At 43.5% G+C, this 19064-nt stretch overlaps 1 protein-coding gene across 1 annotated transcript in view; it reads right to left on the reverse strand.

The window, feature by feature from the left end:
* Window positions 1-18287, reverse strand: part of LOC136593668 (hormonally up-regulated neu tumor-associated kinase-like) — a 36266-nt gene extending 17979 nt beyond the window's left edge. Inside the window, exons 1-2 of the mRNA XM_066588657.1 lie at window positions 18166-18287; window positions 14849-14997 (exon numbers count right to left, since the gene is read on the reverse strand). Coding sequence (XP_066444754.1) covers window positions 14849-14997; window positions 18166-18287 — 271 coding nt within the window. The remainder of the gene's footprint in view (window positions 1-14848; window positions 14998-18165) is intronic.
* Between the last annotated feature and the right edge of the window lie 777 nt (window positions 18288-19064).

Genomic DNA, 19064 nt, shown 5'->3' on the forward strand with positions numbered 1-19064 from the left:
ATTCATTTTCCAGACACTTCACATACCAGACAGTTAACCCACTCAGTGCTGCAGCTATGCAATACACATCACATTCATGCAACATATAAGACACTGACAACACATAGACACAAGACAAATGCATACATACATTATGGAGGGGCCCTGTTAACTCCCATTCTGTAGGTGCTTTTATTCTTTTTTTTTGCCTAGATGTAGGACCTTGCATTTCTACTCATTAAATATCATTCTTTTAATCGTTTCCCACTGTTCCTGCTTTTCTAGATCTTTTTGAATCCCCTCTCTCTCTCTTCTATCCAACACAGCTTTGTTTCATCTGCAAATTTGATCAGTTTCCCATCAATCTCCTCTTCCAGATAATTTATAAAAAGGTTGAACAACACTGGGCCCAGGACAGAGCTAGCTTTGTCGTACCCTACTTGACACATTCACCTAATTGAATGAGCAGCTATTTATGACCACTCTCTGAGTATGACCACGCAGCCAGTGGGAAATCCACCTAACATTTGCTTTGTCAATCCTATTATTTGGTCATTTTTATCAATAAGGATGATATGACACATTTTGTCAAATGCTTCACCAAATTCAAGATTTACTATATCCACCACATTTCCAGTCAGTGATTCTGTCATAAAGGAAATTAGATTTGTCTGGCATGACTTGTTTTTTTTACAAATCCATGCTGGCTCTGGTTAATTACTCCATTCTCATCCAAGTACTTGCACATACGCTGTTTAGTAATTTGCTCAAACACCTTACTCAGTATAGAAGTCAGGCTCAAAGGCCTGTAGTTTCCTGGATCCACCTTCTTCCCTTTTTTGAAGACTTACTTCATTTGAAGGAGATATTGCAGTGTTCCTAATAAGAGCGCATGATAACGTTTTTTCATTATCAACCCCTTGTTATCCAAAATTCAAGAATAGCATAATCAATGCCTCCTAAGGTCCCAACCACCCGTACTTCCTCAACCATTTCCTCCCTACCAGTTGTTTCAGGCTAATGGTCAGGTTCGTGTGTGGTGCAGACCCCTTGAAGCAATGGACCCCAGTTGTCAAGAAGTGGTTGCATACTGGTGTACGGTGTGTTCTCATGGCATGGGTTGGGTCCACTGATCCATGTAAACACATCATTGAACAGTGCCTGCTACATTTCCCTGCTTGGTGACCATTTGCAGTCCTTTATGGATTTCATGTAGCCCCAAGATGATAGGATATTTTAGCAGGATAATGCACCATGCCATGAGGCTCAAGTTTTCCAGAATTAGTTTGAGGAGCGCTTGTGAGAGTTCCTATGAATAGAAAGGCCTGCACATGTGCCCATCATGAGCTCAATGGAGCATGTATGTGGAGGATAAATCCATTCACACCCTAGATCATGCACAAACAAATATCCAAACAATTATCATAGAGGGTGTCCTATATGATAATAGTTCCTATCCCATGACTTTTGGCATATCGGTAAGATGCCAATAGTATACCTTTAACACAAGTGAGAAACTGGATACTCCAGGATAAAATTTGAGATATTTATTCAAGTTGGATTAAAAACAATGAAAATGGCTAGTAGACCCCAGGTTCGTGAGTGCACATGCATGGACCTGGGTCTGCTATCCATTTGCATTGTTTTTAATCCTTCTTTAATTAATGGAAATGTTCATTCAATGTTTGTCAATATTGTGGACAGATATGCACATCTGTATGTATCGGAATCTCTGTGCTTGTTTATAATGTACTTTATTTCCACTGTGAAAATTAATAAAATTTATATTTTTTTAAATCCTTCTTTAATAAAAATCTTGGATATTTCAGGCACAGAGTAAAAGCCATTATAGTTGCTACTTCCGCTTGCTTCAGCAAGGAATGTATGAACAAGGGCTAATGATGTCATGAGGTGATCACAGGTGAGAAGGACACTTATTCACATCCACAGATATAGGTAACACCAACCAGTATTGACGACAGTCATGAAATATACCAGAGGCTATTAGTTTATTCATTATTTTACTTCTTGAATAGATGCGCTCAGATATATACATACATAAATGGGAATTTATACTATTACATTGTGCAACAGAAAACAAGGGTTTTGGTAACATTACAGGAGCAGTCCCATGAAAATAACGCATCTCCTATCCACAGTACTGAAGTTAAGTATCTAATTTGTGGAGTACTACTGACACACACAATGGTCACGAGGATGGGAAAGCGCAGTGGCAAATGGCTCAGTTTAAATGGGAAAATATTCCTGATAGCATAGTACTGCTCTATGGGCTTCTATTAGATGGTTTGTCATACTTTAATTATCCAGATATGATATGGGAAAACAAAACCTGTGAATCTCACAAGGGTGATAAGTTATTGAGAACAAATAAACATAGCTACTAGAGATGAGCAGTGTAGTGTCTTACGCGAGTACCTACCCGCTCATCTCAGAAGATTCAGGTGCCGGCGGTGGAGTGCAGTGAGTTGCGGGAGTGAGCAGGGGGGAGAGCCGGGGGGGGGGGGGGAGAGTGAGATCTCCCCCCTCCGTTCCTCCCCACTCTCCGTCGCCGCCCCCCGACGGTACCCGAACCACCAGTTACTCGCATAAGGCACTACTCGCTTGAGTAGTTTGCCTTGGCGAGTACCCTCGCTCATCTCTAATAGCTACCTTACCCAACTTGTATGGGAGCCTGCTAGAGGGAGCGACGCTCTGGATTTATTATTAATAGTTAATTTCCAGCTGTCATTCAATAGGAAGTCTTATCAGGAAGCGACAAAAAAACAAAACTTTAGTAAAGCAAAATTTGATCAGAACTACTATCGGTAACATTAATTGGGACTGCGTCCTCAAAAATAAAAGTACAGACGACAAATTGGAGAAGTTTAAAAACATCCTAAATACCTCATGTGAGCAGTTCATACCCTTTAAGAATAAAAGAACTATAAGTAGAATGTGGCTCAACAAGACGGTAAGGGGGGCAATAAGCAGAAAAGAAAACTAAAATTATTAAAACAAGAAGACAGTGAGAAACCGCTAAAAACATACAGGAAGAAAACAAATGATGTAAGGAAAAGATAAAAACTGCAATAAAGGAGGCAGAAAGACTGATTGCAAACAGAGCAAACATAACCCCAAAGTATTTTTCAATTATATAAATGGTAAAAGGATTGGACTGGAAGCACTGGCCCTTTAACAAATAATGCAGGAGAAATCATAGAAGATGAAGGGGAAAGGCAAATCTATTAAATGTTTTTTTTCTCAAGTGTATTCACGAAGGTAAAAGAAATTTCACATGAGATTCAGGAGGATAAAATGTACCCCTCACAAGAAAGAGATGGTTCAAAAAGATTAAAATCGACAAATCGTCAAGCCCAGATGGAATACACCCAAAGGTTCTAAGGGAACTAAGTGACGTCATAGACAGACTGCTATTTCTTATATTTAGGGACACTATTGAGACCTGGGTTGTACCACTCGATAGGTGTATTGTTAATGTGGTTCCATTATACAAAAAGGGGTCAAGAAGAGAGCCTGGTAACTACAGGCCGGTAAGCCTCACTTCAATAATTGGAAAAATATTCAAGGGGTTTCTGAGAGATGCCATCCTGGAACACCTCAAGAAAAACAACTGCATAACTCCTCATCAGCATGGGTTCATGAGGGGTTGATCATGTCAGACCAATTTGATCAGCTTCTACAATGAAGTAAGTTCTAGGCTGGACCAGGGAGACTCTATTGATGTTGCATATCTAATTCCTTCTAAAGCATTTGACACCTGGCTGAATAATAGGCTGGTATATAAAATAAGACAGCTCAGACTGGGCAAAATTGTGTGTAGTTGGATAAAGAACTGGCTCAGTGATAGAAAGCAGAGAGTGATAATAAATGGTTCATACTCTGATTGGGCCACCGTTGCTAGTGGGGTGCCACAGAGTTCAGTAGTAGGCCCCATTCTATTCAATAAATTTATCAATGACCTGATAGAGGAACTGCACAGTAAAATATCGATTTTTGCATACGATACAAAATCATACAATGTGATTAATACAAAGAAGGACATGTACAGCTGCAAATGGACCTAGATAGGGATATACTGCATATGTAATAGTCTGGAGGAACAGAATTTATCTTGTGATAATTTGCCCTGTTCCAGTCTATTCAGTGCAAGCTAATGCCTCCATAGATTCATCTCAGGTTACTTATTGGAGAGTACTGATGCAGTGTGCAAGAAGTGAGCCCACAGCCGAGGAGATGGCAGGGTTGTAACTTGTCATGGTAGTTCTACCATCTCCTCCCCTGTAAAGGTAACACAGGAATCGTCCAAGTTACTACTAAGGGGAGGTCTCGGGAAACCGCAGTGTGGTTTTAACTTGCAGTTCGTTGTCATGGGTGACACTACCATTCCTTCCTCTGAGGTGAATCCGGATGATGGATTAATAGTCCACACACACAGGGGGTAGTTTGAAACAAAGTCAGGAATGGACGGCAGTGTTACTTTACTTGTAAATCCAAACAGAACAGTTCAACAGGTACGTGGGCTAAAACATGTCTCTGGTGCAAATGCAGTTGATGGTACTAGCTGGGAGCAGGGAGATTTTAATTCTCCCAGGCTCCCCTGCCTTCTATGCATGTGCCAAGCATTTAACATGTGGGACATCAAGGAGGACGGAGGTGAGTGGGTTTTAGCACCCCTCATTGATCCAATCCATGAGGGGAGTTGAAACTTTAGCTTTATTTCACTTTTTGTTTACTTTTATGTGATCACTGTTATCCATTGGATAAATCAGTTTTAGCTTAGTGTCTGAAGGAGGCAGACCTCCTGCTTTGCAGGATTTCTATTTTTCATTATTTTTCTCCCTTCTTCTAGCTGGGCATCAGGGACTGGCTAACAAGTGGGGAGAGGTCAAACAGTGCTGCCAGATACACTGTTATCCCCTCCTCCCAGAAGGTAAAGTAGACCAGACATCACTAACGACTCTGCTTCCAATCAGCAATAGGGTCATCTGAGTGTGCCTGACTCCTACCCCCAATTACAGTGACTTCTCAATGCAACATCACTGAAGCAGTGACATTGCTGGTGGCAGAGAGAGCTGAAGGAAAGAGGATTAAGATACGTGAGTAGATGGAAGTAGGTGAATATTGCACCATCGTCCCTCCACTCCTCTTCCCCTTCTCACCTTCCCTCTTAGATCTATCCACCACCGCTCCAATGACTGTAGTTGCTGGCATGCTCCTCCCTCCCCCATCAGTGCAGTGATGATGTACCTTTGCGGGCAGGGGGCAATATCTGGGGTCCCATTAGTATGCAGGGAGGGAGTGCAATTACCCGTCATCCCTGCACTTTCCTTCACCATCTCCTCTCAGTCTGGCCACGTTATGCTCCAGCGAGCCCCTAGCCTCTAGACCCCTAAAGGATGCAACTAGGGGTCTCCCTCTGCCCATGTGGCTATTTGAAGATGGAGACGCCTTTGGCCTAGGCTTAACTCAAGCCTCCAGCTCTAGGCTGGTATACCACAACTGGAGGCAAAACTCCTGACGGATGGGGTGTGGGTGAAAATTGCATGAATCCTCTAGGTATCCAGCCTAGCCCTTGCTCCCAACCATGAGTGCTACTGGCCTCACCTCTAGGCAGGGGGTGGAACCTTCTCTCCATGCATGTCTCGCTTACAGCACTGAAAATTGAGCCCCTTCCCCTCAGCTTCCAGGCCTTTTTAGGCGGCAAGGGAGGGGAGCAGAGTATAGAAAGCCAACAGAACTCTAGCTGCCCGGTGGACAATCATTCGTCATCTGTAAAGCAGGAGACGCATTATAGCTCCTCTGCCTTCATACATTGAGTTGTATTGTGAGTCGGAGTATTTGCGCCCTTTTTTCTGAGGTGCAAATATCCTGTTGATAGACCCCATGTGTGACAGGACATATGGCCTTTCAGTATCTGACATCATAGTTATATACGCAATGGTAAGGGAATCTTCTATAGCCTAAGAATGGTACCCTTCACATAGCAGTATCTTTACTATGCTTAGGCATGGTATGTACGGATAATTAACATTTCCATCCATGGTAGTAAACTTAATCCTGCGGCAGTCTGCATAGCCTCACTTTACATTCCCAGGAGTTTGAGTGGTCAACATCTACCACGGTTTATGACAAAACTTTATTTGTATGTGGTGTGGCAAGTGGAGTTCTTTCGCCTCTGGATCGTCAACCTCTCTGTTAGGAAATGGGCACCACAGGTGTACAAAACAGCTCACGAGACTTCAGATCTCTTTAAATCTGGCACCTGTCAGTTTTATTTTGTGCCAGAGCAAAGTAAATACAACATATCATAAAGTCCGATGCATCACTCTGAATCTCTTCCCTCATCTCGGTCTACTTCCCCTATCTATGCTCTCCACTCTGCTAAGAACTTAAAGTAAATTTCTCTCTAATTCAAACCTCCTACTCCCGCCTCCAAGATTTTGCACGAGCCGCACCAGTTTTCTGGAATGCACTATCCCAGACAATCAGGTTAATTCCCAACATAGTAACATAGTAACATAGTTTGTAAGGTTGAATGAAGACAATGTCCATCTAGTCCAGCCTGTTTATCCTCCTGTTTTGTTGATCCAGAGGAAGGCAAAAAAAAAACCACGAGCAGAAGCCAATTAGCCCTTTTGGGGAAAAAATTCCTTCCCGACTCCCTAATGGCAATTAGACTAATCCCTGGATCAACCCCTAATAGTTGCTACCTGCCTGTATACCCGGATTAACAATTAACCTAAGATTTATATCCTGTAATATCCTTCCGCTCCAGAAAGACATCAAGTCCTCTTTTAAACTCCTCTATGGATTTTGCCATCACCACATCCTCAGACAGAGAGTTCCACAGTCTAACTGCTCTTACAGTAAAGAACCCCTTTCTGTGTTGGTGATGAAACCTGCTTTCCTCTAAACGTAGCAGATGCCCTCTCGTTACCGTCGCAGTCCTGGGTATAAACAGATCATGGGAGAGATCCTTGTATAGTCCCCTCATGTATTTATACATAGTTATTTGATCACCCCTTAGCCGTCTTTTTTCTAGAGTAAATAATCCCAATTTGGATAGTCTTTCTGGGTATTCCAGTCCCTTCATTCCATGTATTAGTTTAGTTGCTCATCTTTGAACCCCCTCCAGTACTGTAACATCTTTCCTGAGCACCGGTGACCAGAACTATGCGCAGTATTCCATATGGGGCCTGATAAATGCCTTATATAGTAGAAGGATAATGTTCTCGTCCTTCACCCCTATACCTCTTTTAATGCACCCCAAGACTTTATTAGCTTTTGCAGCAGCTGACTGGCATTGGTTACTCCAGTTTAGTCTACAGTCCACTAGTACCCCCAGGTTTTTTTCCATATCACTTTTCCCTAGCGGTACCCCATTTAGTGTATATTGGTGACATCCGTTTTTGCTGCCCATGTGCATAACCTTTCATTTTTCAACATTGAACTTCATTTGCCATTTTTCTGCCCAAGCCCCCAGCTTTTCCAGGTCTGTTTGTAGCCGTACCTTGTCCTCCGTTGCATTCATTATATTGTATTATTTTGTGTCATCTGCAAATATTGATATTTTACTGTGCAGCCCCGCTATCAGGTTGTTAATAAATATATTAAACAGAATGGGGCCTAATACTGAACCCTGTGTCATACCCCGCTAGCAAGGGTGGCCCAATCAGAGTACAAACCATTTAGTACCACCCTCTGCTTTCTATCATTGAGCCAATTCTTTACGCAAATACACACGTTTTCACCCAATCCGAGCTGTCTCATTTTATATATTAGCCTATTATGCGACACAGTGTCAAATGCTTTAGAGAAGTCCAGATATACGAGATCAATAGACTCTCCCAGGTCCAGCCTAGACCTTACTTCATTGTAGAAGCTAATCAGATTTGTCTGACATGATCGACCCTTCATGAATCCATGCTGGTGAGGAGTTATTCCCTTGTTCTCCTTGAGGTATTCTTCAATGGCGTCTCTCAGAAACCCTTTGACTATTTTTCCCGTTATTGAAGTGACACTTACCAGTCTGTAGTTTCCAGGCTCACTTTTGGTCCCCTTTTTGTAAATTGGAACCACGTTGGCAATGCGCCAATCCAATGGTACAACCCCGGTCTTGATAGTATCCAGAAATATTAGATATAGCGGCCTAGCTATCTCATCACTTAGCTTTCTTAGTACCCTTGGGTGTATTCCATCTGGGCCTAGCGATTTATCGATTTTAATCTTCTTTAACCTGTTCCGCACTTCCTCCTGCGTTAGGTATGAGATATTTTGTGAGGGGTTTATTTTATTCCCCTGCATCTCATGAGGCATTTCCTTTTCGTTTGAGAATACACATGAAAAGAAACTATTCAATAGATTTGCCTTCCCTTCATCATCTTCAAAGATTTCTCCTGCATTATTTGTTAAAGGGCCAGTGCTCTCGGTGCAAATCCTCTTGCTGTTAATATAGTTGAAAAATAGTTTCAGATTGTTTTTGCTCTCTTTGGCGATCAGTCTTTCTGCCTCCTCCTTAGCAATTTTCATCCTATCTTTGCATATTTTGTTTTTTTCCCAGTACGATTTTAGTGCTTCTCCGCTGCCTTCTTGCTTTAGTAGTTTGAACGCTTTCTTTTTTTCATTTATTGCCCCCTTACCGTCTTGTCGAGCCACATTGGTTTCCTTTTAGTCAAAGTTCTTTTATTTTTTAAAAGGACAGCTTTAAGCATGCCCTAGAAACACATCTTTTTATGGAGGCCTACCATATTTCCTAAGCTAAACTCTTCTTAATCTACACTGCCTCTACACTCTCCCTTGAAAACCTGTGACCGTTCTTCCCATTGCATCCCCCACACACCACATCCATGCATTATTCATCCATGCAGATTTATTCATAAACACGCTGGTGATCCACTCACACAGCTTTATGTATGTATAGTATCCTATGTGTATACTTCTTTATAGTCTGCAAGCTCTTGCGAGCAGGGCCCTCACACCGATGGTTCAAGATGTTCATTGGTTTAATACTGGATGTTATGACCTTTTTGTTAAGGTTTTCCCCAATTAATAAAGTGCAACAAATTATATTATCCCTATATAAATAAAGATTATTATTATTACTCCAAATAGCCAATGGAAGCCAGGAAGGGGAGTAGGTGATAGACACACTACTTTTCTCTACATTACAGTCTATAAGAGGTAACTGAAAATAGCCAACATGATATGGGTTTTCTCATCATAGACATTGGTGGCACATCTGGATTAGTGGAGTCCAACGTGTGTGCTCCCAGCCAATCACTGTAAATCAGCTGTGCTTCAGGCCTCTTCTAGTTGGACCCAAGAATTGGCTAATTTACAACAGCTATAGTTAGCAGTTTGGGATCTATAATTGTCACCAATCTTTGTGGTTTTCAAAGAATAATGTGCTCCCCTTGACCTATCCACTTAAATTCAATAAAGTGCCTGTCCTATGGAAATTTGAAAGTGAAAATCTAGAAGAATCAATTCAGATGTAAAAGGGGTTTTCCAGGGAAATATTATTGGTGACCTATTTTCAGTTGATCGACTAGATTCTGCTGCTTAGGACTCATTGGATGCTCGCTAGCAGCACAACACACAGGTGTATGGAACGTAAGCTGCTGCTCTGACCCCTGTATAGTGGAGAACACTTGCAATTGGAAGTGAATTTCCCATTGATGTTAATGAGAGCAGTGCCTGCAATTAAGTAATAAAAGTCATCAGAGCAGCAACTTCCACTTCATACCCCTGTGTATTGATGCGCTGACAGTAGGCACCTAATCATAAAATCATAGAATCGTAGAGTTGGAAGGGACCTCCAGGGTCATCGGGCCCAACCCCCTGCTAAGTGCAGGATTCACTAAATCCTCCCAGACAGATATTTGTCCAGCCTTTGTTTGAACACTTCCATTGAAGGAGAACTCGCCACCTCCCGTGGTAACCTGTTCCACTCATTGATCACCCTCACTATCAGAAAGTTTTTTCTAATATCTAATTGTGTCTCCTCACTTTCAGTTTCATCCCATTGCGTCAAGTCTTTCCTTGTGCAAATGAGAATAGGGCTGATCCCTATGCTGTGTGACAACCCTTCAGATATTTGTAGCAGGGATTGCAGTCAGTAGGTCAGGGAGCACGTTGTCAGGTGGCATACGGAGGAGTTTGTTTAGGGAATGCGGTATGCCTTCCTGAAGAGGTATGTTTTTAGAGCACGCCTGAAGTTTTTCGAGTCCTGGATTGCCCGGGTAGCCTTTGGTAATCCGTTCCACAGGATCGGTGCTGCTCTGGAGAAGTCTTGGAGGCGGGAGTGAGAAGTTCAAATTAGAGGAGTCTAGTTTCCTTAGCAGAGCGGAGAGCCCGGGCTGGGTGATGGATTGGGATGAGGGAGGCAATATAGGGGGGTGCTGCACTGTGGAGGGCTTTGTGGATGAAGGTAGTAAGTTTAAATTAAATTCCAAATTTAACGGGCAACCCATGCAGTGACCGGCACAGCGCAGAGGCATCTGAGTAGCGGCTGGACAGGAATATGAGCCTGGCTGCTGCATTCAGGATGGATTGAAGAGGGTAGAGTCTGGTGCAGGGGAGGCCGATCAGCAACGAGTTGCAGTAATCGAGCCGTGAGTGTAACAATAAGAGTTTTAGCGTGTCTACAGTGAGAAAAGAGCAGACTCTTACGATGTTCTTGAGGTGCAGCTGACATGTTCGGGCAAGAGATTGGATGTATGGGGTAAATGAGAGATCGGAGTCAAATATGGATGAGGTCAGTTAGTGGAGGATGGAAATACCAGTAAGTCAGTTTTAGAGAGGTTTAGTTTTAGGTAGAGAGAGGACATAGTGTTAGAGACAGCGGACAGACAGTCAGTGATGCTTTGGACAAAAGGTGCAGAGATGTCATGGGAAGAGGTGTATAGCTGGGTGTCGTCAGCATAGAGGTGGTATTGGAGGCCAAATCTCCTGATGGTTTGTCCAACAGGGGCTGTGTAGATAGAGAAATGGAGGGGGCCGAGGACCGAGCCTTGGGGGACACCAATAGCAAGGGGAAGAGAAGGAGAGGTAGAGCCAGCAAAGGAGACGCTGAAAGAGCGGTCAGATAGGTAGGAGGAGAACCAGGAGAGAGCAGTGTCTTTGAGGACGATGGAGCGAAGCATACTGAGAAGGAGTTTGTGGTTGACAGTGTCAAATGCTGCAGAGAGCTCAAGGAGGATCAGTAGGGAGTAATTGCCCCTCGATTTGGCTGTCAGTAGGTTGTGTGATACCCTTGTAAGGGCAGTTTCTGTTGAGTGTTGGAGTCGGAAGCCAAACTATAGGGGGTCGAGGAGAGAGTTCTCTGATAGATAGCTTACAAGGTGGGAGTAAACCAGGCGTTCTAGTAGTTTGGAGATGAAGGGAAGGTTTGAGATGGGTCGGTAGTTGGCAGCATCAGTCGCATCAAGAGTCGGCTTCTTTAGCGGGGATATGATGGCGTGTTTGAAAGAAGAGGGAAAGAAACCAGAGGTCAGAGAGAGGTTGAATATAGTGGTGAGATGGGAGATGACCACTGGGGAGAGGGATCGGAGGAGGTGTGAGGGGAGAGGGTCGTTAGCGCAGGTGGTGGGGCGAGCAGAGAAGAGCAATTTGGAGACTTCTTCCTCTGTCATGGGTCTGAGTACAGACAGTGAGCAGGTGCTAGATGCAGTGCTGACAAGACTAGGGTCAGGGCTAGTCTGGGATTGGGAAGTTATTTCTTGACGGATGTCATCAATTTTCTTTTTGAAGTAGGCAGCAAACTTTACAGCACAGAGATCTGTCACAGGGGGCTGTGGTTTAGGGCTGAGAAGGGAGTGAAAGTATCAAAGAGCCGTTTAGGGTTGTGGGATAATGAGGAAATGAGAGAGGTGAAGTAGACTTGTTTAGCATGATGGAGGGCAAGGTTGTAGGTTTTGAGCATGAATTTGTAGTGGAGAACGTCCACGAACGTTTTCAACTTCCTCCACAGCCGTTCAGCACTTCTAGAGCACCGCTGGATGAAGCAAGTTTGAGGCGTGAACCAGGATTGCCGTGTTCTACATTGATGGCTTGGATCCTGGGGGGCGCCGCTTTATCCAGGGCATGGGTTTGTTTGTTACAAACCCATGCTGGCTCTAGTTACTTGCTCTATTTTCATCCAAGTACTTGCATACATGCTGTTTAATAATTTGTTCAAATATCTTACCCAGTATAGAAGTCAGGCTCACAGGCCTGTAGTTTCCTGGATCCATCTTCTTCCCTTTTTTGAAGATAGTGACAACATTTGCCGTTTTACAATCTTTTGGGCCTTCACCTGATCTTCAGGAATTTTCAAAGATTATGGCGAGAGGTTCAGCAATTACCTCCACTGCTTCCTTTAGTATCCCAGGATGTAATTCATCTAGACCTTGAGACTTGAATTAATTTAAATTAGCTAAGTGTTCCCTCACCATCTCTCTGCTTACAGATAGGCTGCATTCTTTTATTCCCCCAATAGCACAGGGAAGATCAGTTGATGTTCCATACACTTTCTGAGAGAAAACACATACAAAATAGGTATTTAAAAGTTCGTCCTTCTCAACATAATTTTTAACCTATTCACCATTTTCATCTATAAGCATCCAATAGCATCTTTGACTTTTCTTCTGCTTTTGACATACCCCCCAAATCCTTTTTTTATTGCTTTTGGCTTCTGTTGCAAGCCTCAATTCATTATTAGCTTTAACTTTTCTGACACATGCCCTACAGTTTCTACAGACCGCATTATGTTCTTCTTTAGATATTTCCCCCTCTTTCCATCTGCTAAACATTTTTTTCTTCCTTTTTAACGTGTGCAAGTTCTGTGTTCGTCCATCCTGCTTCCTATTCTTCCTTCTTTTAGGGATTGTTAACGATTGTGCTTTGAAAATCTCATTTCGCAGTATTTCCCAACCTTCTTGGACATTTACCTCCTTAAGAACATCCAGCCATTGGATTCTTCCTATCCTCTTTCTGAGTACATTGGATGATGTGCCTATGTCATCAACAAGCGGCTCCAGATCTCACTGGAGTGCGCAAGACCTGAGAATGGCGCTTGTACAGAGAAAAAAACAACTGTACATACTCCTGTTCCAAAAACAAAATAGAGGAATATTAAAATATCAATAAATTTGTAGATAATTGACAGAAAAGCTATAGCATTAGAAATACGAGTCCACAATCAGGAGAAGGCATGCTGATTGCCGGAGATATGAAATCCAAAAAACAAGGTTGGAATTTCTTTTTTTTTCAATCCCCCCCAAAAAAACAATAAAAAATTATACAATAAACTATTTGTACCCCAAAATTATGTAATTAAAAAATACAACTTGTCCCGCATGAAAGGAGCCATCATACAGCTGTGTCAATTGAAAAATGTAAAAGTTATAGCTCTAGAAATTTAGCAATTAAAAAAACTGAAAAAGTGTTTGGCCATTAGGGCCTAACATTAGAGGGTTATTGCCCCTCTGCCACTAATATGTGTGTTGTGTGGTTGTGATTCTTTGTTCCTATTTTGTCTTTTGTGCTAAAGATTGCATAGTACCTATTTTATTTGATAGTCAATTAAAGTTATATTTCAGTGATAATGCCCTTAAGTGATAGTTTACCCGTGACACTGCATGTAGATCCAGTTAAAGTTATATTTCAGTGATAATGCCCTTTAGTGATAGTTTACCTGTGACACCGCATGTAGATCCGGTTTTGATCTATGGGGATTTTTTCAGTTACCATTAATTATGCATCTGTCATGTTAACATTTTTGCTTTTCCCAGCTTTAGACGTTAGCCTGCAAAATTCATTAATTTTGATCATAAAATGGAAATAGTTTTTATCATGTATAATTTGTACAATGTTACATTCCTCAATTCACAGTGTCCCTGTGTGCATTGGGAATATACCATAGAACGCATTACCACCCGCAATGGACAACGCAGTGGCTGCCCATGGGTGCCTAATGTTTGTAACCAGTGGCGTCTGGCTAGAATTGTCAGTGCGAACATATAATTGACCCCATCAGAAATCACATCCACATTCAATGCAGGATGGTCCACAGGCATATCCCGCAGGTCAGTGCAGAGTTCTTTAGCTTCCATGGGATATGGGAGCTGAAGAGACACCAGTACCTATTGATTCAGGCTGATAATAGGGTTCATGTGTGGCACAAAACCCATGAAGCCATGGACCCTAGTTGTCAACAAGGCATTGTGCAGGCTAGTGGTGGTTCCTTTCTGATGTGGGGTGTGTTTAAGACATGGATTAAGTCCACTGGTCCACCTAAACACATGATTGAATGGTGCCCACAACATTTCACTGCTTGGTGAACATTTGCAGCCCTTTTTGAACTTCATGTATCCCCACAATGATGGGATATTCCAGCAGGACAATGCACCATACCATCGGGCTCAAGTTGTCCAGAATTGGTTTGAGGCACATTCTGGAGAGTTCCTACAAATGTTGTGGCTTGCATGTTTGCCCGACATGAGCCCAATCAACGACTTATGGGATGTGATACAGATGTGCATTTGGACCTGAGATCCTGCACCTACAAATACCATGGCTATCTAGATGACTCAACATATCTCCAGACGATTTTTGTCCACTTCAGGAATCTATGCCACGTCAAATTACTGCACTTTGCCAGGCAAAGAGGAGGTCCTACATGATATTAGCACTTATCCCATGACTTTTGGCACATCAGTGTCATTTTTTTCGGAGCACATGGCAGCTTCTGCTCCACCACATCAATCTGATCATAGATTGTAGGCATAACTGTCATATTCAAACACACCAATAATGAGTCTTATTTCTAAGGCATGCTTTATGTCACTTCAGGATAGAATGGACTTACCATGTCCTAGTTCAGTCTGTGCATAAATTCCTAGGATCTTATAATCCATTGCAAGGCTCATCCACTTGGCAATCTGCTCCTCCGTGCCCAGGACATTGATCATTTTCATAAAGACATTGTGTACAACATCAGTTTCTCCATTTAGCGCCCTAAAATCGAAAGAACTGAATAGAAAAACAAAGTAACACGGCTGGAAACTCTGATATCGAGAGACCTCGTACCAACACAGTAGTGTTCTTACAGTAAAGCTATGGAAATCAGTAGATGAAATGGTATCAAATAACTCAAAGTCAGTAGAAAAAAAAATTAAAGTACTTACATATTTATTTCATATTTTTTATGTAAAGCATAAAACATAGTGAGGTAATTTAGAGAACGTTAAAGACAAACATGGAGACGCGGCCCTTCCGTTATAATCCGATTATCCACAAATTCTCATTACAAATGGATCAGCGCAGCTTTTGATAATTGGTGAAAGTCATCCCAGCCGTATTACTGAACTCCCAATTTAATATCTTTGTTTTATAATGCGGTTATTAATGGCCTTGAGGTTTTCTTATATTAAAACCCCATCACCTATTTATTTGAAAACTATGTGTGTTAAGTGATATAATCTCCTCTATCTACATGGACTCCAGGCTAACTATTGTATTTTTCCAATCTTCAAATATTCAAACATGTTAGAAGCTCAAATTTTTGGTGGCACAGAATCTACGATTCCAACATGACTTGAAGAAATAGTTTCTCATACTTCAAGAGTGAAGCTATAGAGCAGTAATGACGAACCTTTTAGAGACCGAGTGCCCAAACTGCAACCCAAAACCCACTTATTTATAGCAAAGTGCCAACACGTCAGGGGGCGGGGCTAATCACGACGTATGATTTTACCCCCATCATTCTGAAAAAGGACAGGACCGCTTCAAAAATAGACAGGGTGTGGATTTGCACTTCTTTTTAGATGAGGAAATGCTGCAGAATGTCCTCAGAGGAAATTTCTGTGGAAAATTCTGCAGCATTTCCGCATCCAAAAAGCAGTCAAAATCTGCATGCTGTCTATTTTAAAACAGCCCTGCCCATTTCTGCCACATGTAAGCATACCCCAGCGGTAATAGTGATCCCCCACAGCTGCCCCCAGTATAGTAGTGACACCCCACAGCCACCCCCACGTAATAGTGACACCCCCCAGCGCCCCCCCGCATAATAGGCACACCCCACAGCGGTCCCCTGCGTAATAGTGACAGACCACAGGGCTCCCCCACGCAATACTGACACCCCACAGCGCACCGCCGCGTAATACTGACACCCCACAGTGCCACCCAGCGTAATAGTGACACCCCACAGCGCACCCCCGCGTAATAGTGACACCCCACAGCGTACCCCCGCGTAATAAGCGAAACCCCACAGCGCACCCCCGCGTAATAGTGACACCCCACAGCGGCCCCAGTAGTAATAGCGACACCCCACAGCAGCCCCCCGCATAATAGCGACACACCACAGTGGCCCCCCACATAATAGCGACACCCCAAAGTGGCCCCACGCATAATAGCGACACACCACAACGAGCCCCCGAGTAATAGCAACACCCCACAATGGCTCCCCGCATAATAGTGACACCCCACAGCAGCCCCCCCGCATAATAGTGACACCCCACAGCGTCCCCCAAAGTAATATCGACACCCCACAGCATACCCCCAGTCTGTGCTGCAGCCGCTCTGTGTCCTGCTCTCCAGCTGCCACCGCCGCTCCCTCCACTGGCAATGGCTGTGCTTATGCCGCCGGTACTCTGTCTCCTGCTGCCGACGCCGCTCCCTTCAGCGTCCCTGCTGCTCTCTCTGCTCGGTCCGCCGCTGCTCTCTCTGCTCGGTCTGCCGCTGCTCTCTCTGCTCGGTCCGCCGCTGCTCCCTCTGCTCAGTCTGCCACTGCTCCCTCTGCTCCGTCCGCTGCCGATGCTTCCCCTGGTAAGGCCACACACGCCCCCAGCCTATCAAAAGCTGTGGGGTTTACACCATTTCAAACCCCTGTATTATGTCGCCACCCCTAACTTCTGGTGGCGATATAATACAAGATTACTGGGCAGCCATGGCCCCTGCTGGTACTCACAAGTGGTGAGCCGCCATTGGCAGCGCGTGCCAGCAGTGAGGACTCTGCGTGCCACCTCTGGCACAAGTGCCATAGGTTCGCCACCACTGCTATAGGGGGTGTAGAGGTGGCAATCAAATCCAAACTTTGCCACATAGGAAGAAATTAGTATTAGAAATGGCATATAAGTTTTGCCTTGGGGCCCAGGACTTTCAGGTGGCTGGTGCCTCGTTATGGGGCCATCATCAGTTTTCACACAATTCAAGGCTTTGGACTCTTAGGACAGGCCTTGGAGCATAGTGCCATAATATAAGAATGGTAACAGCCAGCTGTGAGTTTATTCATTGGCCAGTGTTTTTGGGTGAAAAAGGTGGCAACCCCAAGTCTAAGAGTACTTTTAGATGGGACAACTGCTGGGCGCTTAAGTGCCTGACAGTGGTCAGTACCACTATCGCTTCTGTGCATTCACACTGTAGTTATAGTCGTTCATTGAATGAAGGTAGAGCGCACCATAGATTTCTTACCTCCATTCACTGTGATCAGGCAGTCACTCAAAGATGAATGATTGACCATTTACAAGTGGGAACCTGCTCACTGTCTATATATATTTTTTAACGTGATTGTCAATGGGACTTTCTAATGTTAAAAACGCATCGCACAAAAATTGCAAAGCACCAACTTGCAATGCGTTTTTAACATTAGAAAGTCCCATTGAAAATCATGATAAAAAAACACTGCGATATCACAGCATTAAAAGAACTTAAATGGGTAGGAGCCCTAAGAGGGATCTTCTGATCTACTGGGAATGGACTTCATGCAAAAAAAAATGTTCAAGCAAATGTGTTGTGAGACGTTTTTGGTTTTTTAAAGCAAAATGTGAAAAATGCAGCAAGTTTGCAACATAATCAAAGGGAAAATTCACATGAAGAAGTTGCCAAAGTTTTATACCAGAATCAGAAGGTCAGACATGGTGTATATTTTCTGCCTTCTGCGTCTGGTATGAAACTCTGGCAAAATCTTCACTTATCGCTTTCCTTGACCCAACAATGAGTAGACCCAGCAAGGTCACTTTATTGCTGGCAGTGGCCAAGACTCCACTGACTGCCTACGAAGCTCGGTACTTGATTAGATTGGAGGATTAGCTGCTTAATAATTACAATATTAATATCCATGTTCCCTTTTAGTTACTGCATCAGCCATCCCTTTAACATCATGACACATGGATGTGGGTAAATAACCTGTAAATATATTTAACCTCTCGGCCATTTTCATCCCATCCCATTTCTTTGATTTTCTTCTGCATGTGTAAACTGTTCCTAATGGCTCCTTCATATCTCTGGGAGCGGGTCTTGAAGTACATGTATTCTCGGCTGAAGACAGGGTCCTTGATTACGAGCTGTACTTTAGGCTGCTTTTACACCTGTGAGGGGGTTCCATTTTTCTGCTCCATTCGCGGAGCCGGAAAGAGGAATCCCCTGGCCGAACAAATCCGTGTCAGGCTGTCATTCAATAGCTGAGAGCAGCCTCTGATTGGTCCCTGCGCTGAGCCAATCAGAGGCAGCACTCACTTACCCATTCATGAATTCATGAATGGGTGAGTGAGAGCTGCCTCTGATTGGTGAGGGCTGTGACCAATCAGAGGCAGCTCATTCAGCAGGCGGGGATTTTAAATCCTCGCCTGCTGAATACTACTCACATCAGTTCAGGAGAACTGCCAGCCGGCCGCGGCTGAACTCCGTCTGCCGGGACAAGGTGAGTATATATATTTTTTTACTTTTTACACATTTTTGGATGATTTTCAGGGAAGGGCTTATATTTTTAAGCCCTTCCCGAAAATTCATCCTGAGATCGCCCGCAGCCCCATTGCTTTCAATGGAGCCGGCTATATTGTCGGCTCCATTGAATTCAATGGGCTGGACAGCTCTCCACTGCTCGGGCCTGTTTCAAAGGAAACGCAGCTAGAAGCAGATTTTTCGGCCCCGGTCACGCGATTTGCGGATACGCATCCATCATGCGATCCGCAAATCGCGGCAAAAAGCGCCTGTGTTACCGAGGCCTTATAATGAAAAAAATCAAAATAAAAAAAGCATATTTGGTATTGCTGCATCTGTAAAAGTCCAGTTTATCAAAGTAACAC

Source organism: Eleutherodactylus coqui, unplaced genomic scaffold (genome assembly GCF_035609145.1).
Source record: "Eleutherodactylus coqui strain aEleCoq1 unplaced genomic scaffold, aEleCoq1.hap1 HAP1_SCAFFOLD_34, whole genome shotgun sequence".
In the NCBI taxonomy this organism is placed as follows: Eukaryota; Metazoa; Chordata; class Amphibia; order Anura; family Eleutherodactylidae; genus Eleutherodactylus; species Eleutherodactylus coqui.